Consider the following 23,511-nt stretch of genomic DNA (forward strand, 5'->3'; position numbering starts at 1 on the left):
GGCTGTCGATCAATGACGGGTAGAGGGGGAAGATGATGAACATGAATCAGCGTTGTTCAAGTTGTTGATACATAGGTAGGTACCTATCGACGGATGAATTTGAGATCGGACTTGTCTTGGAGATATTGATATTGCATCTGCATCACGTGCGATTCATGTTCAAGGGCGATCGAGACCGCCTGTGATAATGGTCTAGACCAAGATTTCGGCTCCGACGTGGAAAGGAAGGTCACCATTACGGACATGTTGTCTAACGTTTAGTCCGAAGCCAAGCAAGCCCGAGGCATTACAGTACACTATTGAGAATCGCCTTTCTTGTTCGTACTTGTCTTCTGTGGTAGAGTGCTGATATGGATGGATTGGATTGCAATTCCCTTTAGAAAGTTAAGATTTGGAGGCTAAGAGCACTTGGTTCTCCACTGCTTATCGTCGGATTTTGAAGAGCAGTTTTCCCTAGGTACCTATTCTTGGCAGATGATCTCCTACTCTACAGAGTACTACTCTGTCCATGCATTGTATGTATCCGTAGCCCCTGTGCACGATATCAGATGCATCTCGCATATCCCATCACCTACAATCCAGCCTGCATAACTACAGCACAGTACAGTACAGTACAGTTGGTTACACACACAACGGAATGCGCAGGATCAATCATAAAACGATCGGCGGTAGACATCAAAAGTCGGATCCATTCTGACGTTCTAGCCAGGTTCTGGTTCACAACTTTAGTAGTCTAACCCATGGAGCAGTACGTACTATACCTACTGTATCTACAGGCGAGGTTCCACTGAACAGTCTCCATCGGTCGATCAGACCGACCCCCCGCCAAGCTAAATTCTTCCCAGCTCCAGACGGCGATTCCAGCGCCTCCTGGCCTATGCAGCACAGCACAGCACAGCACAGCACAGCACGGCACGGTACTACTATTGCCTGCCTCAATGGAAGAGATGGACCCGACGACTAGGTACCTACATAGGTATCGACGTCAATTATTGATAGACATCCATGGGAGATTGGCGATGAACAGGTATACAGTGCACTACCTAAAAACATCTTGACTGTAATTATCGCACGATACTTTACGACCAATCAGCATTCTGAATCTGGCATCCAGTTCACAGAGGAACGATCGATATCTTTCAGCAAAGCACTCACTCTTTGCATAGAGAGGGTCCAGCCCAATTCAACCCAGCCCAACGCAACGGGTCCACTAGCCTACTTCGCATCTGCAGGCTCGCAGGTGCAGGATCGCCCGACTCGCGCGTGCGCGTGTCTGGGGTGGCTGAATCAGACGGAACAGCCAGGAGGAGGGAGAAGAAAAAAAAGAGCAGACAGGCCTAAGCCTGAGCCTGAGTCTGAGCCTGGGTCTACACTAATCTCTCTCTCTCTCTCTTCTCTCTCTGTAGTCTAGCTCCATGGCGTCGAACAAGGTAAAGCTCTACGACCCTGGCCTAGCAAGTTCAAGGCGCCCCCATCCCATCCCATTCTATCTCCAGTCAAAGGTCCAGCTCTAGCTACTCGCTACTGTACGTCTACCGGTGTGGCCCTGGCTGTTCCCCGTGTCCCGTGCCTTTGTGCCCCGTTCCCCGTTCGAATCCGCGTGCTTGGTGGTGCCTCTCTAACTCATTCGTGTCAGGTTTGCCTTAAACAATTATTTTCCGGCTTTGCCTCCTCCTCGACTTTGTCAGTCCTTCAACTTGCATTCTCCGCCATGTTCGTTGCGAATTCGGTGCGCTTGCGACCTACCATTGTCTACCTATCCAAGCCGAGGCTGTCGTCGGCTTCCTGAACCTGAATACCACCACATCCCACCTGCAACTGAACTCAACATCTCCGGAGCTGGTCAGCGCATTGTCCTCGAAACTCGCACGTTGGTTGTTTATCATACCTTCTTGTACTTGCGTCGTTCCGATCCGTATACGGCGTCGACCCACCACCCGCTCACTTCACTCGATATCTTGTCGCACCGAGCTTTATTGAACCGCCAAACAGTTCTCCGGCACTCTGTCGCCTGGTCGCAGGCATGCCCGAGATGACTACAGCGCACTCAACTAACCACGATGCGGGTAGCGCCCCTGCTGCGGCTCCTCCCCAGTCCATCTTGACCTCTACATCCTACGACACACCTCTGTCGCAGCAGCAAACACCGCCTCACCATTTGCAGCAAACACCTTCGCAGAGCCTTGCGCTTACCCACCAACAGCAGCAACAACGGAGTGTCAAAAGGCCGAGGCCAGTCAAATCATGTACCGAGTGTCGAAAGCGTAAACTCCGATGCGATCGCCTTTGTCCATGCTCCCAATGCCAAAAATCAAATCGAACTTGCAAGTACGCTGTCGACCATGATTCTGCAAACCTCTCAGAAGGTTCCGATAGCGAGATGCTAGAGCCGGCTCGGCCAGCTAAACGGAATTGCAATCCCAACATATTCAGTTCGGCTACCCCTCTACTCAATAATGAGTCGACATATGGCCCTGTTCGCAATGGAGATGTCACAAGTGCGCCATCGTTGGAAGAGTTGTCAATGCGCATGGAAAGACTCGAAAGACAACTCATGACCAGGAGCCCTGCTGTATCCGAGGGCAGTGGGGGCAGACTCATCGCTGCGTCTTCTGACACGATACGAGGGTTGACTGTCAAACAAGGAGCTTTGCGAACACGATATCATGGTCAAAACAGCCCTCGTGTGTTGCTTAACTTGGTAATGCTCGTATACCGTTCGATTTGCACATTTACTAATATTAGCAGTTCGACGAAGCTAAAGAATTCATGGCCAACAACTCCAACAACAGTGCGGTTCGTGAGGTGTTGCTAACGTTCAAGCGGTTTCACAAAGCTCTTATCGATGAGTATCGCAAATCATTGTCGCCAATCACTGTCTTTGTCGACTCAATGATGCCCGTGCAGAAGCGAATGACAGACATCCTACCAAAGAAGGCAGTATGCGACAGGCTGATCGCCTCATACGTCGACACTTCCGAAACAATCTACAGAATCGTTCATTTGCCCATGTTTACCGAGCAGTACAACCTTTTCTGGGAAGGCAAGATACAATCAGAGTATTTCCTTCCCCAGCTACTCTCACTTTGCTCTATTGCATCTCGATTCGAAACAAAATCAAAAGGGCTTGGTAACGAGCGGTCTGAAGGCGTGCATATTCCAACAGCATGTGCTCTGGTACGAACGTGGTTGGACAGCCTGAGGGGAAAGCAGTTGGTCGATTTTGCGGTACTCCAGGTCGAGGTCCTCTTAGTGCATGCGCAGCGAATGATTACACCCCGGATACAGGATTCGTGGACATCACTCGGGTCTATCGTGCGCATGGCCATGACGATGGGCCTTCACCGTGATCCCTCCGAATTTGAACCCCGGGTTCCAATATACCTGGGCGAGATGCGCCGCCGACTATGGTTTACCATCCTTGATATGGATCTTCATATCTCTCTCGCCAGCAACTTGCCTTGTCTGGTCCGGGAAGGGGATTTCACTTGTCGCCCGCCCCGTAACCTCGACGATAATGAGCTCTACCCAGATATGAAGGAGCTGCCGCCATCAAAGCCCATTGATGTGGTTACCGACAACCAGATGCAAGTCTATGCAGCCATGACGCTCGGGGTCCGGATGAAGGTGGCACACATGCTGAACCGAATTGACACAATCCGAGATTATCAAGAAATCTTGGATGTTGGGGCCAAACTCGAGCGCTTCCTAGACGACATCAACTACATCTTTCCTAGGCAAGGCATATTGAGTGACTCACAAAAGAGTAAGCAATGGAGATCTCGGGTGATCCTCGACATGCACGTGCGACGCCCGTTGCTAGCACTTTATCGACCGTTCGCTATAGGAGCTTCTGACGCTCCAGGACAAATTTCTCGGGCTTATCTTAGGTCCTCGATGGTGATCATGAAATATTTGGATGAACTGGATCCTATGCTCGCGCACTTCCAAGACATTGCCGAGATGTACCATCAGGTGTTGAAGAAGGATATCATCCAAGCTGCATTGAGTGTGTGCTTCTATATCCGGTCAGCTGTGCGTCCAGCTTCCGATAGCTCAGGGCTTGGCTCGCAGGCTTTGCGCATGTCTCCTGATTCCTCCGACGACTTCCCGATCTACAACCCGGAAAATCTTGTGCTCTGGTCTCCTTCTCGACTCATCAGTACGGTGGAGAAGACACTAGACCTTCTGGTTCGCAATATTAGTGGCCGAGACACCAAAGATGTGGTGTGTCTGGCAGTCGTTCTGGAGTGTGTTTCCAAACCCGAGGTCAAGACAGAAGAGGTTGTGCAAAGTCTCCGTATTATACTCGATCGCTGCTCAAGGGCTACCAACATGAGTCTTGACAGCGTTCCCATGGGCCCTGGTGGTGTTGTCGATGGGTACCAAGGGGATGCATACAGACACCATGTGCCGTTCATGTATCAACGAAACTCGATCGGGGTACCGGCAGCTCTCAACGACTTTGACAATTGGATGCTGTGGGAAGGATGGGAGTGATGATTTCGAAGCTATATATGATTGAGGAGATATCGGAAGGGGCAGTTTGTTATCTCTTGCTTCTCGGCATGGTCCTTTTCTGCTATTTGCCCCAAGGCATGGACGGAAATTGATTGTAGCATTTTTGTAGAAGGGTGGGCTACGTTGACTGCAGCCAAGAGTTATTGGGTGGCATTATGCAGGATCTGGAAAGTTCAGCGGGCGTTGGTCGTTTTCCCATTATATGGGACATTCTATTTATGGTGCCTTGATACTGCTGGTCATACGTGGCCTTGCGAGGCGCATTTAGGTTAGATGAGCGAGTTGCAAACTTATTGTATGCTTATCTGTTGTGCACGACAGTTGGAAAGAATCGTTTGAAAACATGAGAGACCGGGGGGCTGTGTTGAATGATATCGATAGACGGGCTCTGTACAAGTTGCAGACGGGAAGGGGTAAATGGATTGGAATACCAATTAATATCTACTCTACATTGCTTGGATCGATTGTTACTGTGCTTCTGAAATGGTCACTTCTAATGACAGGCTGGTCTCCGTTAGACTTGGTATCTTGGCCATATTGGCTCTCTTGACAGCAGCCATCCAAGCAAGACCCCGTCCATCACATGGAGAAGCACGTATACTGCTGGTGCTATCCTGACGAGGTTGACATTGGACCAAAACAAAGGGCAAGGCACTCTCCTGCACAATTGTGTCGACCCTGTTGAAGTCGTCTTGTCTCATTTGTTTGACACTGCTGTGAGTGAATACAAGGCGAAGAGGCAGAGACATACTCGAGCACGGAGCCTTACATTCGGTTCTAGCACGTAGATGCACAGCTCTGATAGCATTTACAAGCGCTCTGGCGGCTGACTCCCAGATGCTGGCATCATCGAAAGCTACGATGATAGCTTCGGGGAATTTTGGTGTCTGAAGCGCTGCTTCGACATGGTGTTGACATGTCGGCGACCCAGTGACGAGAGTAACATTGGCGCCGTTTGGAATGTAGGAACCACGAGGAAGAAGCATTGTGACAGTATAGTTTCTTGATAGGGCAGACTGGACAATCAACGAGCCGTTTTGGTGTGATGTGCTGAGGAGAAGAATATGCATTGTGGAACTAGTTTTGGTGGTATAAGTCATTGTTCAAGGGCGTTTCTTGGGGCTTTGGAGACTAACACTTGGAGTCTATCAGATGACATTTTTGTTCGGTCATGAGAGAAGGTGACCTTTATACTTTTATTCTATTTATCGTAGACAACAAACATATTGTTGTGATTATTCGGCCGATTGGATCCCGGCCCCGACGCTCGGCCGGTATAGTATCGATGAGTACAGCAATTGTTAACTTGGTTAGCGAATCATTACCCTGTTGCTTACTATTGATGAATCCATCTTGACATGTTTCTTCGTTTATGTTGTTTTCGGTTGCATTTCACAATAAATCTATTGAGCCTCGGTATCTCGGTTCACCCCGCACCATGGCTGTCTTTTAGCCTAGAGCCCAGGGTAGCAGATGCAACAAGAGAAGAGAATTGATCTCATTTGATGAGAGTTTGGGCTTGGACCGAGTTGTTTACCTGATTGGGATGAAAGCCGGGGTAGGTTTTAGTCTAGTCTAGGTAGTCGTCGATCCTGGGGGGACGTTCCAAGGGAGTGTGCATACTGTAGTCTATATGTAAAGATCATGAATGCATACATCTATCCAAATCTCAACTCTTCTTCAACACTCAAACAACTCACAGCTCTTATAATTTAGGCACAAAAATAGTATCAAAAATGTCGAGCAACAAAAAGTCGCCCGTCTACGTGCTAGGCGTAGGCATGACCAAGTTCATCAAACCCCGTGGCAAAGTCGACTATACAGAGTTGGGCTTCGAAGCTGGTGTCAAGGCCCTTCTCGATGCTCAGATCAACTACGACGATGTGGATCAGGGCATCGCGTGCTACTGTTACGGCGACAGCACCTGCGGCCAGCGCGTCTTTTACCAGTTCGGCATGACCCAGATCCCCATCTACAATGTCAACAACAACTGCTCTACTGGAAGCACCGGCCTCAACATGGCCAGGACCTTGGTTGAACATGGAGCTGCAGAGTGTGTCATGGTGGTGGGCTTTGAGAAGATGATGCCGGGCAGCTTGCAGAGTTTCTTCAAGGATAGGGAGAGTCCGACTGGGACGACTGTCAAGATGATGGCTGATACAAGAGGCATCACCAACTCTCCTGGGGCCGCTCAGATGTTTGGCAATGCTGGAAGAGAGTATATGGAGAAGTCAGTACCAGACAAACCATGAAGCATAAGAGACGTAAACTGACTGACCTTGATAGGTACGGAGCCAAGGCCGAGGACTTTGCAGAGATCGCTCGCGTCAATCACGCGCACTCACCAAACAACCCCTACTCCCAGTTCCAACAAGTCTACACCAAAGAGCAAATCCTCGAATCTCCAATGATTCACGAGCCCTTGACCAAACTTCAATGCTGTCCAACTTCAGATGGAGGTGCAGCAGCCATCATCGTTTCAGAAGCCTTCCTCAACGCTCGTCCTCACCTTCGCGAACAAGCGGTTGAGATTGCAGGCCAGCACCTCGCTACAGATGCTCCCAGTCTCTTCTCCCGCAGCTCCATTGACCTTATGGGCTACGAGATGACGCAGCGGGCCATGGAGGAAGCAACCAAGCAAGCTGGCATTTCTCCCCGTGATGTTCAAGTCGTCGAAGTGCACGATTGCTTCAGTGCGAATGAGATGATCACCATCGATGCTCTGGGCCTCTGTGATAAGGGCAAAGCCCATGAACTCGTTCGTAAAGGCGACATCACGTACGGAGGGAAATACATCATCAACCCCTCGGGCGGACTCATCTCCAAGGGTCATCCCCTAGGCGCAACAGGTATTGCGCAGTGTGCAGAGCTAGTCTGGCATCTTCGCGGCTGGGCCAACAACCGCGCAGCGCCCAACACTCGGTATTGTCTTCAGCACAATCTCGGTCTTGGAGGAGCAGCCGTGGTCACTGTCTACAAGAGAGCTGATGGAGGCACTGCGCCCGCCGTAAACTCGACCATGGTGGGACATAGAAACAAGCTCGGATACAACCCTGCGGTTGTGGCTAAGGGATTTACGCAGGAGCATGTGGACATGGTGAGGAGTAAGAAGGCGAGAAGTGAGTGGGCTTTGCAAGATGTTGAGAACAAGGTTGAGGCGAGGTTCTGATGGGTTGGAGACGGGTTGAATAGCTGACCATGCTGCTTGTGTTTATGTTTCTTACTCGGTTCAGTTCTCTTTTATGCCATGCACTTACACCATTACACTACTTGAACATATATTCTCTTAGCAATTACTAAGGTACTTGCATTGGCAATCACCTCATGTAAACCTACCATCTGCATTCATACATCATAGTAAACATCCCACTGTAACCCCGGGTCCAAACGAACAGACAATACTCAAACAGGATCAGCAAGGCCTCATGCCAACAAGACCCTTAAAGAAACCCCTCAGTCATGACACTGTCGGTTAAATCAAGAAACCCACACTTACCGCAAGAGCAACTATTGCTCTCACATCAGATCATCGATACCAGTCCCTGGTCCTGACTACACACCATCCGCTAAAGGCCACGAACCTTTGACGTTTACGATGTGCCTCTCGCATGAGATAGTCGCAGCTATCAAGCGTCATACCACCCGTGGGGGTTCTTCAGAATTATAGGGCAATGTATCATTGCGGCAGCGGAAGAGGGAGTCCGCGTATTGAGATCCAACTTCAAGGCACAGCGACAGTCTAAGTGTTTAGGCCGAGAAACAGCCGCAATCGACATTATCGTCAGATCAGATCAGATCATGATATGATATAGGCCCTTCGGCCAGATACCCGGGACTACGGGTGTATATTGTACAACACACGCCCTGTGGCAAGTGCACCTCCTAGCTGTGGCTATCGGAACGGCAGAGCTTCATCTGCTAATGTTGACTTTATTCATGATGGCCTGTCCCTGCATTCAAGCTTTGAATGGCTTCAGCCAAGGGTTCATGGCATAGGGCCGAGCCGCTTGTGGATACCACAGACTATAGCATGATGAGGCTCTTTCTCGGTGCTATAAACAGAAGCAGAAGTAAATTATTCAGGTGATGTGATGGCGCTGCAGTCCGATAGAATATCTGCTGGCTAGGAGAACAGTGATCCATAGATGCATGCACCTGCAAGTCCCTACATTGTTCTAGAAGGGCGGGAGATCTGGATTACCGTTGTAGTCAGTCACCCTATTCCAACGGTGTCGTCCCTCCGAGAATCTACACGCTTAATCGAGATAGCCCCGGTGAAGCCGATCGGATCATGTTGTCGCTAACAATCAGAAAAGGCGGGTCTTGTAAATCAGCCCATTCCATTGCCTCATGCTTGACCTCTTCAGCTGCATAGTAATATCAGAACCAAGTAATGATACTAGCTAATGTTAAAGAGTCATGATGGTTTTGTACAGAATAAGCAGGAATTAAAGAACTGTTCTCATCGACCACCAGGTGTAGGGTAACTTGTATACCAAGGCGTCCATGAATTGACAAACATTCACCATCCGGATATATAACAACCCAATGTGAGTAACTGACGAGAAAGGAAACTTGTCCTCTTGACCTTGTTCCAAATTAGCCTCATGAATTGCACCCATAGAGCATTGCCGTGGAGAGGGATGGATGTTGATGGAGAATCCAACCATAGCCTCTACCCACCTACTCATTGATACCAGAATGACCTGAAACACATCAATCATCAATGACTTCTCGTACTAAAGTAAGTGAGAAGGAAATGAGACTGCAAGTTGAAGCAAAAAAAAGTCCAAGCACCGGAATAATTACGCAGCAATAAAAGGCTGCGTTTCAGAACAGTTTCCCCGTGTATTGAGCACGTTTCAATTTGTCACCTTTGAAATTGGCGCCGCCTCCCGTCCAATTGCGCAATCATCACAGCCCAGCCCAGCCAAGTTCAGAGGTTATTAATAATTCAGAGACCGCATCACAGTCAGCAGCAGCAACAAGCAACAAGCAACTTTTAATCTTGAGATACCCCTTCTTTCTTTTTATTTCTCAACAACAATATACAAATCATCTCTATCTTCTCTCTTCCATCCATCAATTTCCATTCCCACTTTCAAGCACGGACCCCTCTCTATCAACTCTTGTATCTCCAATCGATACCCCGCCATTTTCTTCAACTTCACATAACCACAAATTACTTCACTCTTCACAATGGCCGACACCCACACTTACGAGTTCAACATTGCCATGAGCTGCGGAGGCTGCTCTGGCGCCATCGACCGCGTCCTCAAGAAGCTCGACGGTATGCTTTCGCTTCCCCCATGACCTCTGACCGCCACTAATAACAGTATTTTGCAGGTGTCGAGAGCTACGAGGTTTCCCTCGAGAACCAATACGCCAAGGTCGTCACCGCCCTCCCCTACGAGACCGTCCTCCAGAAGATCGCCAAGACCGGAAAGAAGGTCAACTCAGCCAAGGCGGATGGTGTTGAGCAATCTGTCGAGGTTGCTGCCTAAGTGCCACAAGCCAAGGCAGGAGGCGAGACGGCGTGGGTTGTAATGGAAGCAATATGAGATCGATTCCTCGAGATATTCATTAGCCTTGCGAGTATATCTGGAATGCCTTTGGTGTTTATGTTCCTGGACAAGGAGGACAGGAGGGACATATCGTTTCGCGAACCAAATCCCTCGAAATCAATTAAAAAGAATATAATTAGTTGCACACATTGCTCATGGAATGCCTTTTTGAGCACATGCCTTTCGTATAACTTATTTTTGCTCGCTAGTGGATGTAGTAGTATAGTGCCGCGAGGCACCTCAAACCTGGTCAATCTGTCCACGTACGCGGAGCGCAAGTCGGTACGAAAGATCCGTCTTATGTGAAGTGCGATAGTCATCCCTGGGTAATAACCATCCATGCGTGGCCCTCTCTGAAATGTTCAAACCATTCCGCGAACCCTAGGGTAACCGTGTTGTCTCCTATATGCTGCCCAGTAGAGATTTGAGGAGTCATCACTAGCGACCTTGCCCACATGTTCGAGATCTAGCGATGTTATGCAATCCAAGAGAGCTGGGAGAATGTTAACCACGAGGGATCATGCAATACAATCAGCCTCTGTTTGAGAAGTTTCCTGGTCTGAATGAAAGATAGAAGTGAGGTCGACGGTTCAATGTAAGATGCGCTTTCACAACCAATGAGAATCTCAGAGAGCATGGGGATTATAATGGTCAATTGCCCCGTACTTTGAGTGTCATGACTGCAGGCATTGTCATGAGGAGACAACCCCGCGTATCTTTGTGTTGCGTTGGACCTTGAACCGGGTATAGGGCATCCAATTGAACCCTCCAACATGATCCCATCTCAAGTTCCGTTCCTCCAGCTGCTGAAGGTCTCATCAAGCATTGGATCCTATCCAACAAACATCGAAATCTCAAGTCCCGTGCCACGAACGGCGCCAGGATGAACGGACTGTTGTTGGGCGTCCTCAAGCCTCAAGGGGCGTGCCGCTACTTTGGGTTGGATGCGGGGAAGAGAATTGCGGTTGCGGCTCATGCAAGTCAATACTGCGGAGCCGCAGTGGATTCGACGCCGTTTTAGCACTGCACGGGCTTGATGACGGGGCTAGGAGGGATAAGCGCGACCTTGAAAACGCGGAGCCCCCAGGAACCCACGGGCCAGCCCCAGATATTATGATCTAGGGTCCAAGACGAGTGACAATCTGTGGCAATGCTAAGTTAGATCCAGCCCTGTTTGCCCTAGTCCAGACTTACTGATGATACTTTCCAAGTGACGGTTTCCAAAGAACAGCCTTATGACTATTCACCCGGCCTCGATCAGTGAAGACTCAACTAAACATGGCGTTTTACTCCAGGTAACTGCGAGGTGGAACAGACGGACACTTACACTTACATACCAAACATTTGCTGGCGTGTCATGGGTCAGATGCCTCGGAAACAAATCTCCTCTTGACCGGTTCGCGGGGAAGAATAACGACCAGGGATAAAGCACATCTCTGCAACCCCTGCGAAGGTATCAAGAAGGTGGATCTTCAACAACCAGAAGCCAGATGAAGTAGTGCCGCTGCACAGCTTTCCAATCATGCCATTAGCACATGCGTGTTCGAGTCTTCGAGAAGCAGATGGCACGGCGACCAAACTTTGACAGGGATGCCAAAGCGATTAGAAATGGTTGGTTGATAGTCACCCGTGATGGTTGGAACCAGTAGTAACGACACACACAATGTTCGCAAACGTTGATGTGCCACTTTGCGAGACGCCATGTCGCTTGTAAGCCAAAGGTCTAAGACGATCTTGACATGGCAGAAAGTAACATTTTCAAATAACGTCTCACAATGAGCCTGGCCCGTCTTGCCTTGGGAGTAAGCCAGAGATCGATCCTATGGCGTTGAAGCCAATCTGGACGGTTCCAGAGCCAGCCTCCTGCATGGTCTCTCTCCTACAGTACGGCTACAGCTACAACGCAGCACATCGCAGGGATCTCGAGTCAAGGGCTCATTCAGTGCGTAACACACTGAGCTAATTTGGAGCTTCCCCGCATTTCCAAAATGGGCCTCCGCCCAGCCGACTGGGATCAACCTTGAACCCGAGAGCGGTTCCCAATCAGGCGTAGAAGTGGTCGTTGATGGCGCTGAGTGTAAGTCAACTCAAGATCAGTCCGGGGAAGATCCTCATGAACCTCCATCATGTGCAATCACGGATCCGAACCTGCTTCCATCCCAATAGCGCGGTGCTAGAGCATCTGGGGGACCTGCATCACGTTTAGGAGAAAAGTGCGGGGAAATATGAGGATGCCCTCAAAAGTCCACACTGTTTTTCTTTTTTCGCCCCATGTACTGTGTGTATTGACCAACATGGAGCTCCATTGTTGTATGATAACTGGTCAGTTCCTATGTCAGTGCTATGTGACTTAACATCAACAGGAGAGTACATAGCATTAGCCACGATGGCATTGGCTTCTCATACCGTATTTTGGGGTAACGACTAGTTAGTCTATACCCTTCGCAGAGTGAACAAACCACCTCCACAGGCTCCTTTCGAGCGAAGCGTGAATACCTTAGTGCCGTTGCTGGACATCGGTAAAAGGGAGGTCGTATTGGAGAAACTGCACCAACTCGTTGATTCCCTTGCCGTGTCTCGTCTGGACCACTTTGACGGGACTTGGTGACTGGATTCATTTGTTGGCAAAGCGGATGAGGATGGGTGCGCACTTGGTCTGCACTCTGCTCTTGATCTTCAGGACAGGAGGTTCCTTCCTTGCAAGAAGTCATCCGTGGATATCTGATGTCAAGAGGAGGAAAGAAGCTTAGGCAATTGCATTACCCCTCCATATAACACCACGGATTCCATAATACCTACCGATGCTCGGCCCTGGATAACGCGAATGACGAGATTCAATGCTTTATAGAATTATCACCTAAACAACACAAAGAGAGTAATCATTGGATGGCATAGACATTAGCAGTGCGGTGAAACATCAATCCCAAAAAGTCCAAAGCGATCTTCAAGCAGTCTACAACTACCTTGTGAAAATAGGCGTGTATAACGGCAGATTAGATCACACTGGATTGAGCGTTTCATCCTGCACGGGGGGTGAGTCCACCTTTCCTCTGTCCACAAGTACGGAGCCGCTGCCAAACCACCACCCCGGCTGTTCCGCAGCCTATTGATCGATGGGATATGCAGCTACCACATGGCTGAACGGATGCGATGCGCTTTATTATGGCGAGGAGCTAGATAACGCGTGGAATGAAGTATTAGTGAAGTAAAGGTTTGGCAACCCTCCATGTCAAGGTGCTTGCTATACACTGTAACTACAGTGGTGGGGTCGAGGTTAAGGGGCTGTTGATGAGGTCTATGTCTATGAATCTCATATCATGCCACCTCAAGAAGAAGGATCTGTCAAGCAACCGAATTAGGACCGGACATGCAATCGAAAGACCCGAATTTACCGCAATAACGGTAGTTTTCTCTTCACTATCTTTCTTTTAGGTCCTGCCCTGGCATGGGCTGTTTCGATTAACAAAGGACAAAACCCGGTGTAATGGAAAAAGGGCCGCAAAAAGCAGCTGACTGTCCATGGATGCTAAAACATCACGACACAATTAATGATGCCGAACAATTAGCTCCATTCATCATGACTTCTTTGCCCTCGACGATTATTTTGCTTCTATGAATTACACGCCCCCTCCGATCTCTCTTGCTATGGATGCCACTTTCTAGAGCTGCGGATGTATGTATCTTTTCCCCCAGAGGTACTTTAGAGGTAGACAACTTTGAATTGACGCTACCGTCATGAATTGTCCCACTAGAGCTTTTCTGAGGGGAAGTTGAAGCCCGGCAGGGGCGGGTGTTCACAACATCTAGCTCACTCATAGGCTGTGAATAGACGGTAAAGCGCGGCAGGTACCGTAGCGTAGCTGTCTGTCGCTGCGTTGGTAGGGATCTGATGCTGAAGACGGTACCTGCCCTGGTTACCTACTGGGCCTAAGCTCCTACAGTAACCCACAGGTGACGCCACTGCAAACAACCCGAGCTAGCCTCACCTCACCTCACCTCACACACTCTGTCTCTCTCTCACACTAAGCTAATCCCTCCCACGTAACGCAAGTATAGGACGATACCGTACATACAGCAAATACCATACTTTCGCCGCATCCCGAAAAGCAAAGCCCAACGAGCATGGCCAAAATAGCGGATCCCCGTGCAGCCGAAGTGGCCCTTCCCTTTGGCCCTTGCTGGTCCCTTGGCTGAGTCCAGAGTAGATTGCTGTGCTGTAGCTAAGCTATCCAGGCTGCGATACGATACGGATACTCTCTTGTCTGATCTGATCTGATCTACTGCCTCTGCTCCCACACCCTTCGACACTCCCTCTCCCCCGCGACCGCCAAGATGAGGCTTGAGTTCTTACGCCCATCCTTGCCCCGTTGGCATCATACGGTTTGGTTTAGGCCCGAGTTCTATCCCATACCTCCAGTACCAGACAGGACCAAGCCATACCATACCACATAGATCAAACCCTTCCTGCACTCGGGATCTCCCATCCAACATGTATATAAACTCTGCTCCCGTCGGCTTCAAATCGTTTCTTTCTTCTCCATCCTCATTCAGATCATCAATCAACTCTTCAACACTCTCAACAACAACTCTTTCGTCTTCAAGACAACCTTTGATACCCTTCAACCAAACTACCAACCCACCCAACAATCAAAATGGCCGCTCCCGAAATTCCTTCCCAGCAGTGGGCTCAGATCTTCGAGAAGACCGCCGGTCGTATGTCATCCCTTTCCAATTGCCTCTTATACCTTGGCTCTCAGCCAAGCTCCGCCTGTTTCGAAGCCACCCCACTATTCGCTCTACAACACTTATATCAGTTTTGAGTTTCATACTAACATCTCGTTTCTATAGCCATCGAGTACAAGCAGATTCCCGTTCAGAAGCCTGGTCCCGATGAGGTCCTCGTCAACGTCAAGTTCTCCGGTGTCTGCCACACCGATCTCCACGCCTGGCAAGGTGACTGGCCCCTCGACACCAAACTGCCCCTTGTTGGTGGCCACGAGGGTGCCGGTGTTGTTGTCGCTCGCGGCGAGCTTGTCAAAGATGTCAAGATCGGCGAGAAGGTCGGTATCAAGTGGCTCAACGGTTCTTGCCTGAGCTGCTCTTACTGCCAGAACGCCGACGAGTCTCTCTGTGCTGAGGCTCTCCTCTCCGGTTACACCGTCGACGGTTCTTTCCAACAATATGCCATTGCCAAGGCCATTCACGTTGCTCGCATCCCTGAGGAGTGTGATCTTGAGGCCATCTCCCCCATTCTTTGCGCCGGTATCACTGTCTACAAGGGTATCAAGGAATCCGGTGTCAAGGCTGGCCAGTCACTTGCCATCGTCGGTGCCGGTGGTGGTCTCGGATCCATTGCTGTTCAGTATGCTAAGGCTATGGGTATCCACGCCATTGCCATCGACGGTGGTGAGGAGAAGGAGAAGCTTTGCTTGTCCCTCGGTGCTCAGTCCTTCATTGACTTCACCAAGACCCAGAACATTGTCGCTGATGTCAAGGCCACCACCCCTGATGGTCTCGGTCCTCACGCTGCTCTCCTCGTCGCTGCTGCCGAGAAGCCCTTCCAACAAGCTACCCAGTACATCCGATCCAAGGGTACTGTTGTCTGCATCGGTCTCCCCGCCGGTGCTCAGTTCTCTGCTCCCGTCTTCGACACTGTCGTTCGCATGATCCAGATCAAGGGATCTTATGTCGGTAACCGTGCCGATACCGCCGAGGCCATCGATTTCTACCGCCGTGGCCTCATCAAGGTTCCCTTCAAGACTGTTGGTCTCTCTGAGCTCAACGACGTCTTCAAGCTCATGAAGGCTGGCCAAATTGTCGGTCGCTATGTCGTCGACACCAGCCGATAAGCGCGCGGCTGTCGCTTGGGTAGTGCAGGAAAGCACCCCCTAAAAGTAAACAGGGCTACCCATTGCGCAAAGGGTGATTGATACCCTGCTAAGAGGAGTTCAGGCGGGAGTTGATTTGGGTTTTCTGGCGGTGTTGTCGAGGTAGCCAGATGGATCTTGGTTACACTTTTGTGTATAGTCCTAGTTTATGAGCTTTATGATTTTCTATTGCATGAATAACAGAACGAACATTTCGATCAATATTTTTTCCCAGCAGTAATATTTAAAATAGACCAGTTCTTGTTGTTGACTAGGAACAATGAGGTTTATTCCTTCGGTCGAAGTGTTACTTATTTTGATATAGGATCGGCTGTCCCTTCCAATTTATTGTTACTGTATCATCGACAATGCGACTATAGCCTTATGGTCGTCGTGAATGAGCTATATCGGAGCATGTACTTGGTTCGATTGATTTGTACTGAATTGGCGATTGTATGCTTATCTGCTTATATAGCTAAGAAAACAATCTTCTACTGTTGTTAAATTGCTTAGGCTATTGTAGAATTGTCTGGGCAATAGACATCTTCAACAACATGGTCGTACCAGGGTCATTGCCCCTCCACCCACTACAATCCTGCTGTAACCATGGATCCCACTCTGCAGTAAGACCCCTGGCAGCCACCAAGCCATTTGTAGAACACCATGACATCTAGAAGGAAATCAGGCCACTGCCATTGCCCATGCACGAAGCATTTAGAGCAAGTCGTTACGAGGCTAACGTTGGTTGCAGACACACTCACCGTTCTCGACCGAGAGCGAGGGTCTAATTAATTGGGCATGGCGGGTTATTCGGTACACATGCAGTTATCTCTTCAGTACACACATAGCAAGAAATTCCTAGGTAAACAATGCATCATGCTTCCAGCAAATACAGTCCACAAACGGGGAATTCCGACAGGTTTCAGAAATGTGAATTTTAAAAGCAACTAATGTAACTCTTCAACGTGTGCCACCGCCTTGCCGTCTCTTCCACTTATACTTGCATCGCTTTAGGCATAATTGTCAATTGAGATTTTGCGCCATGAGCGCCGCTTCATTGCACCCCACAGCAGACACCCCATCGTCTAGTCTTCCATCTACTCCAGGATGCTTGCTCTCTAGAAAGTAGAGTATATACTCTCGGGATCTGTTGAGGAGTGATTCTTGATTGTTTAAGTCTCCCTTCAAGAGCCACCGGGACCACCCAGCAGGGCGAATCTTCGCACAATGCTGGGACCATATTCTTGGTACTGTAACTCTGATTAGCTAGTGTTTGTTACAGCAGGACACTCAATCTTACCTCGGCCTTAGTATGGCAGTATGATCGGAATTCAGGGGTTTGACCGAGAAGACTGCCTCCGAACCAAGGACCGTGTCGCTGTCGCTTATGAGTGATAACAGACACGTCCAAGCCACCGCTTCGAGCACCACCGCTGCGGACCTCACTAGCTCGAATTCTGGCATCCACCAGCTGCTTAATGTCTCGCTGTAATCGACGTCCGAAATCCTTGTATAGTGTGCTGCCTCCAGAAAGAACAATGTTCTTGTAAAGACCTCGTCGGACATCAATGGGCGATTGCTGGATAACACCATCAACGACCACAGGGAGAGGGGTCAAGAAATCAGAGCTGTAAATCTCAGGGTTGAAGAAAATCTCGGGGGCGAGGAAACGTTCATAACCGACATCGACGCTGACCTGGCGGCCATTGGGATGCGACACAACGTGCTTGGCAAATCGAGTGCGGTCTCGGTCGTACTTGCTAAATTCCTTGACAATATCCGGACAGACGTAACAGTACTCTTCCTTAATCTCCTGAGCTGTCTTGAGCGAAGAGTCGGGCTCGCCGCGGTCTCTCAGCAGGGACTGAACGAAGTAGGTGATATCTCGACCAGCAATAGGGATTGACTTGATGGAGGAGCCAATGACATAACCTTCGGCAACGGGAATGACGTGGGTGACACCATCACCAGAGTCGATGACTGTTCCGGTCAGCGAGCGATCCTGGACCTTTGAAGATGTCCATGAAGCAGCGAGAGCCAGAACAGCCTGAACGGCAATGTACATTCCAGCACAGTTGAAGGACTCGAAGAAGATCTCGGCGGTGTTCTCTCGGTTCTCAGGCGGGTTCAAGGGCTGCCTTGATTAGTATGGTATTTCGACTTTGTTTCGGGGCGAATATTGCTCACGGGCTCGGTAAGGAGGAAGTAGTGGTCTTCAGGCTCGACTCGAAGATACTTGAAGATGGAGTTTGACCAGAATCGCTCCATGTGGTCCTAAAGGCGGTCAATTCCAGCTCATGTCGGTCCCATCGGCAAACATACCCAGTTCTCTATTTGGCCATGTCGAATAGGATAGTGAATGCCATATCCTTGACCCGTCAGTGTAATCCCCTAATCGGAGGTTGAATGGCTGCCTACCAGGTCCACCGGAAGCTGCTATCGCCTCATCACCGATAAAGAAGTCAAGATCCTCGGTTCCTCGCTTTCCACTCAAATGGCCTCCGGAACCAGCACCACCGGTAAGGAAAGAAGGCTTGTTCGCAACAGCTGGTCGTCCTGATCCAGAACCACCAGCTCCGCCAGTTGGCCCCTTTGTCGCGATCGCAGTTGGGAAGACGAATGAAGGCGAATCGTTACCGGCGAAACCTGCACTCGAGCATCAGCAAGGAATTCAAGACTATTCGGTCGATTAAGGTGCGTAGATAATCATTACGGACCTAGCTTGGAGAAACCCGTGCCGCTGTGAGCTGAGGTTAGCTGTCGTCGTCAGTGCGGGGGCTGGGGATAAGTGAGACTTACTTGTCCATGACAACGGCGGGAGTTTGGTTAGCCATGATGGACGAGAGTGCGAGACAAAGCGCACAGCTATATGAGAAAAGAAATAAAACGGGTGAAGAGCAAGTGGGATGCTGCTCGTGAGGGAATGCAATGTGCGGCAACGGCGGTGGTCGTTGCGTTACGTTCGATGGGTGAGGATTACGTTACGTGCCTGGGAAGCTCCAGCTTGGTTGGAGGTGAGGCTTGAACTGCGGCTGTGCTGCCCCGCCGTTTGGTCACTGAATGGCTGAAATTGTGGATTCTACAGCTGCAATAACCGGGGATGTGAGCTAAGTCTGACAGAATTATCAAAGCATTCAATGATATATGTTGATTAAGCTTGAAACCCAGTGAGAAGTTGCGAAACGGGCATATAAATGGAAATCTACTCAGGATGCTCAAGTTTAAGTCTTTGGTCTCTAGAGCCAGCATTGGGCGTTGAAAGTACCATCAAACTCAATTATCGTTACGGTCAAGAGTTTGGTATCTCGATGATTGCACGTTAATATTGTCACTTAGACAGCTTTGAATTCGACGTCATTTCAAGACAGCCCAGGAGAAAAAGAGCGACTGCATCTCATCAAAGTAATTACTCTTAGAGATTGAAGCTGCTGTCAGCTGTTTTGCCAGGGCGTGGACTTGAACGTAACGCTATTTCGAGATTAACATTTTATAGGCACTAGGTATACCTGAGAATGAACTGTCGCTATTAACTTCCATTGTAATTACTTCCATGTATTTTAACATTCGCAACTGCTTCTGCCTGTTTTCTTCTACTGTTGGTGGTACTCATAACAACTCCAGAGTCTCGAGGAAAGACTTACCAAATCTATTCTTTACGCTCCTACCACCGCTTTACCTATCGGGCTGTCACCTTGCCTTTCAATTCGATGGTCCGCTCAGCACTTCGCTACCTTTAAAATATTCAACCTTACCTAAAGAATTGAACCTCAACCAACATAACTCCTCGGGTATCCCAACACCCACCTCCCTTCTCGCTTTAGCATATTCACCTCATTATCATCATTTCATAACCTGTCGCATCATCAAACACTCACTACCTTATGACGTTGCTCAAGAATGTCAGACAGTCTTGATGATGGAACCCCCTTCAGCTCAGAGACGACGCCATTTGGGACGGACGGTGCTTTCGACCGCGTATTGAGAGCCGGCCATAGGCCAAAAGCTGCGCCTGCCATCTTTGTCCACGCTGGAGCTGGATTCCATAGCCATCAGAATGAAAGGGTTCACCTCCAGGCCTGCAATGCGTAAGATACTTTCCTGCCAATTTTTGACCTATAGACCTTGGAGTTAACAGTGATAGTGCCGCCGAGATGGCGATGAAGTTTCTCAAGGCTGGCGCTACTGCAACTGAAGCCGTCGAGGCTGCCCTCCGGGTCCTTGAAGATAAGGAAATCACCAACGCCGGTTACGGCTCCAACCTCTCTATTGATGGTATTGTCGAATGCGACGCCACTGTCGTGGATCATCTTGGCCGCAGCGGCGCCTGTGGTGCTGTTCCAAGTATGCTTTGCATTATGAAGTCGACGCTTGTTGTGCTAATAAGATTGCAGATATCCGGAATCCGATATCACTTGCCAAGCTCATTCTCGACAAAAGCAACAAGCCACTGAGCCTACGACGGGTTCCTCCAAACGCTCTCGTGGGAGAAGGAGCCAAAGCCTTTGCAGAGGAGCATGGCCTGATGACATTTCCAAATGAGTACATGGTTTCGAAAAACGCTAAAGATCGGTATCTGCGTTGGCAGGAGGACCTCAAGCGGGCTGATACCAAGATGAAAGAGTCTAAAACCTTGCCCGAGATCGCCGACACATGCCCTCCATGTCAGTATGATACTTCATCACCAACAAAATCGCAGATTTCTTTACCTCAAACACAACGAGCTGCCATTGTCGCCGGTACTTGGAACGAGGGACAGCCCGATTCGCCGTTTATCAGCACACCAAGTCAGTCACCAACGCCCTCGCCTGATCAACCTACATCTACTAGTTACTTTCGACTTGCCGGCCCGTCTGCAAACTCTTTAGCTCGTCCTTCATTGGCCCACACAGTCCTTGGAAAACCTGCCCAGACATATGCTGGGGTAGCTGGCGGTGCGCTGTCCTCCCCTTTCCAAACTAAGCTATCGGATCGAAAACCCAACCCTTTAGCCGATGGTTTCAAGCCTGCCATGCCTGAAAATGCTTCGATACATCAAAAGCACCATGTGTATACCACCAACAAGACTGATCATGTCCTGGCAGAGACCCCCCTTGGGAACAACGGCCAAGGTTCCAACCACCAAAGCTCCACTGGTCCCCGTGGGGTTAAGCGGCCTTCCAGCCCAACTGACAAAGCACAGCCTCATTCACGAGCTATAAAAGATCGCTTTCGCATTGGGCCCGGGGATGAGGACGCTATTACGGACACTATTGGTGCCGTTGCGATCGATGATCGAGGCAACATCGCTGCCGGCTCTTCCTCAGGTGGTATTGGAATGAAACACCGAGGCCGCCTAGGCCCAGCCGCTCTAGTGGGAGTCGGCACAGCTGTTGTTCCCTACGATGAAGAAGATGAAGACCAGGTTTCAGTTGCTGCAGTCACGAGTGGTACGGGAGAGCATATGGCTACAACCATGGCCTCCCAACGATGCGCTGAGAGGATTTATCATGGCACAAAGCGTGGCCGAGGAGGCAAGGATATTCAGGAAGACGACGAAGATGCCATCATGGGATCTTTCATTGCTGAAGATTTCATGAAACATCCGGGTGTCATAAACTGTCACTCAGCCGGTGCAATTGGCGTCATGGTGGTCAAGAAAACCCAAACGGGCTACTACTTCTATTTTGCTCACAACACAGACTCGTTTGCTCTCGCCTCAATGGGCGGCTCAGAGAAACAGCCAAGCTGCACGATGTCTCGGCTCTCTGAGGGTGCTAAGATTGCCTTGGGTGGGCGTAAGATCCGACTTGGGTAAATTATACCGCTGTTTGGATTAGCATATGTCATTGCAACTCTGATGTTTCCGAGTTCTCTACTCATCGAACTGCTGGATGACTGTAAAATGGACGTCAATTGTCGTCTTGGGATATGGTGGAGGTTGAGGAGGATCTTATGTATTAAACAAAAGTGATACCCTTGCACCCCTAGAGCCCGCGAGTCCTTTCATCCGGGCTGATTGAGACCAACAGTCTTATTACACATGATAGGGTAAATATAATTTATTGTCTTGTGAGGGTATCTCTTATTTGTTTCTACGGCACATAAAGTAAAGAAAAGACGCCCTTTATCAAGGACGAGGGGTTCCTGTCGCACTACCTGTCTCCTCTCGTGACCCGCCATTCACCATCTTTCGCTTCTTCTTTTTCTTGCGGGGAACGACAGCTGGTTTAGCACCGTAATTGCCCAAAGATAGCTTCGTTCCGCATGTGAAACATTCCGAGTTTTCCGGCGCCTCGCAAAAGATGCTGAGACAGATTGAACAGACAAAACCAGTGTCAACAACACGGCCATGGCAGAAGCAGGCGGCACGGAAATCAACAGTGTCGTGTATGGGAGTGATGAGGGCTTCGCGAGCTTCGGTATCAGCTATGAGACCAAACATCAGGTAGTTCAGTAGGCCCTGAGGATGTGTAGCTGCCAAAAATGTGCCGCCAGTGTTGTAGCACGCTTGTTCAAGGAAAGTCGGCTCACCAGTGAGTGAGAGGGTATCGATTGCGACTTGGGTATGGGCAGCTGCAAAGACAGCATTCATGGTAGGGATGTATTGCGAGGGTTCTGAATCGGACACAGAGATAACGAGAATTCGGCCGCGGACGGTTGGTGGGGATGTATTGGAAGAGCCCTTGTGGGTATCTTCCAAGTTGGCGGTAGGTGAACAGAATGCCTGCGCAGCCTTGTTGATATGGCATAGGGCAAGTGTCAGAGCTCCTGATATTTGTGTTGTTGTGGCAGACAGGTCTGCTTCCTTAGTCTGATCCATCAGCTTTCGTATAGCAGCTAGGACAGCGGCTTCGATCTGCGCAAACTGGGGGAACTTATTTGCCGAAGTTTGGGTCTGGGAAGCATCATTCATTTCGACGTCGCCTGAGGCGTCACGAGAAGGCTTTGGTGGTGTCGGATACAGCCACTCTGCGCGATCGACGTGAGCAGCAATCAGAGCTACTTGGTTGGCGTTGCTGAAAGCAAGGTGAGCGTTGACGAAAACGAGGATATTCGCGATCGCGCGCGACAGAGGGAGGACACTGCTGAGGGATGCCCATGCTCGCGGGTTCGTGTCGAGGACGATAGAAAGGAGAGAGGGAGTGTCTTCGCGTGAGCCGACCTCGTAGTGCTCCGAAACATCGACGGCGTCCATGATGTCGAGGAGATGGCCGCGAGGCCTTCGAGCGTGAGCAGTTCGTGTTACTCCTTGCAAGGTATTCCGCCAGCAGGTGATTGACGTTGATATGCCAAGATCTCGAGAGTCGTTAGGAGAGGCGATTGAAAAGACAGATGAGAAAGTATCATAAACGTCGAATTGTAGCGGGAGGGTTTAGAATATGCGCCGTTGGGTCACTCCACAATGAAATAAACAACGCCAACTCCAACTCCAATGCCTACCAATAGTAGGTAGTAACAGAGACGGATACTGTGACCAGGACCTGAAAGAACCTAGCAAAAGGTCATTGACGCGGCTATCATGGAAGGGGGAAAATTAAATATTGTTGGCTGGACGTCATCTGCAGGCATGTTGAAATCCG

At 49.7% G+C, this 23,511-nt stretch overlaps 8 protein-coding genes across 8 annotated transcripts; 5 read left to right on the forward strand and 3 right to left on the reverse strand.

The window, feature by feature from the left end:
* Positions 1-1,772: 1,772 nt before the first annotated feature.
* Positions 1,773-4,744, forward strand: B0J16DRAFT_160512 (uncharacterized protein). Its single transcript, XM_046122197.1, has 2 exons — positions 1,773-2,701; positions 2,749-4,744. Exons 1-2 carry the CDS (start codon positions 2,024-2,026, stop codon positions 4,498-4,500), a joined length of 2,430 nt encoding a protein of 809 aa, XP_045981484.1. The 5' UTR covers positions 1,773-2,023; the 3' UTR covers positions 4,501-4,744.
* A 235-nt stretch (positions 4,745-4,979) lies between these two features.
* On the reverse strand, positions 4,980-5,866 carry B0J16DRAFT_373590 (uncharacterized protein). Its single transcript, XM_046130528.1, has 2 exons — positions 5,658-5,866; positions 4,980-5,598 (listed from the first exon to the last, which is right to left on the reverse strand). Exons 1-2 carry the CDS (start codon positions 5,678-5,680, stop codon positions 4,989-4,991), a joined length of 633 nt encoding a protein of 210 aa, XP_045981485.1. The 5' UTR covers positions 5,681-5,866; the 3' UTR covers positions 4,980-4,988.
* Positions 5,867-5,881: 15 nt separating this feature from the next.
* Positions 5,882-7,798, forward strand: B0J16DRAFT_345252 (thiolase-like protein). The gene is made up of 2 exons (XM_046128243.1): positions 5,882-6,751; positions 6,808-7,798. Exons 1-2 carry the CDS (start codon positions 6,258-6,260, stop codon positions 7,688-7,690), a joined length of 1,377 nt encoding a protein of 458 aa, XP_045981486.1. The 5' UTR covers positions 5,882-6,257; the 3' UTR covers positions 7,691-7,798.
* A 1,922-nt stretch (positions 7,799-9,720) lies between these two features.
* Positions 9,721-10,025, forward strand: B0J16DRAFT_270322 (uncharacterized protein; the record flags this gene model as incomplete). Its single annotated transcript, XM_046123541.1, has 2 exons — positions 9,721-9,811; positions 9,868-10,025. The coding sequence occupies 2 exons, from the start codon at positions 9,721-9,723 to the stop codon at positions 10,023-10,025; spliced, it is 249 nt and encodes an 82-aa protein (XP_045981487.1).
* Positions 10,026-14,737: 4,712 nt separating this feature from the next.
* B0J16DRAFT_356795 (chaperonin 10-like protein) lies at positions 14,738-15,934 on the forward strand (the record flags this gene model as incomplete). Its single annotated transcript, XM_046129499.1, has 2 exons — positions 14,738-14,798; positions 14,934-15,934. The coding sequence occupies 2 exons, from the start codon at positions 14,738-14,740 to the stop codon at positions 15,932-15,934; spliced, it is 1,062 nt and encodes a 353-aa protein (XP_045981488.1).
* Positions 15,935-16,755: 821 nt separating this feature from the next.
* B0J16DRAFT_289570 (actin family) lies at positions 16,756-18,949 on the reverse strand. Its single transcript, XM_046124215.1, has 7 exons — positions 18,752-18,949; positions 18,670-18,692; positions 18,371-18,598; positions 18,275-18,321; positions 18,140-18,226; positions 17,253-18,086; positions 16,756-17,202 (listed from the first exon to the last, which is right to left on the reverse strand). Exons 1-7 carry the CDS (start codon positions 18,784-18,786, stop codon positions 17,137-17,139), a joined length of 1,320 nt encoding a protein of 439 aa, XP_045981489.1. The 5' UTR covers positions 18,787-18,949; the 3' UTR covers positions 16,756-17,136.
* Positions 18,950-20,103: 1,154 nt separating this feature from the next.
* On the forward strand, positions 20,104-21,746 carry B0J16DRAFT_356797 (nucleophile aminohydrolase; the record flags this gene model as incomplete). The annotated part of the gene is made up of 2 exons (XM_046129500.1): positions 20,104-20,293; positions 20,344-21,746. The coding sequence occupies 2 exons, from the start codon at positions 20,104-20,106 to the stop codon at positions 21,744-21,746; spliced, it is 1,593 nt and encodes a 530-aa protein (XP_045981490.1).
* A 230-nt stretch (positions 21,747-21,976) lies between these two features.
* On the reverse strand, positions 21,977-23,510 carry B0J16DRAFT_345262 (TFIIH subunit Tfb4/p34). The gene has a single exon (XM_046128244.1). It carries the CDS (start codon positions 23,124-23,126, stop codon positions 22,059-22,061), a length of 1,068 nt encoding a protein of 355 aa, XP_045981491.1. The 5' UTR covers positions 23,127-23,510; the 3' UTR covers positions 21,977-22,058.
* Position 23,511: the final 1 nt, after the last annotated feature.

This window comes from Fusarium flagelliforme (genome assembly GCF_020744385.1).
Source record: "Fusarium flagelliforme strain FIESC 12 MPI-CAGE-AA-0113 chromosome Unknown B0J16scaffold_5, whole genome shotgun sequence".
Taxonomy (NCBI): domain Eukaryota; kingdom Fungi; phylum Ascomycota; class Sordariomycetes; order Hypocreales; family Nectriaceae; genus Fusarium; species Fusarium flagelliforme.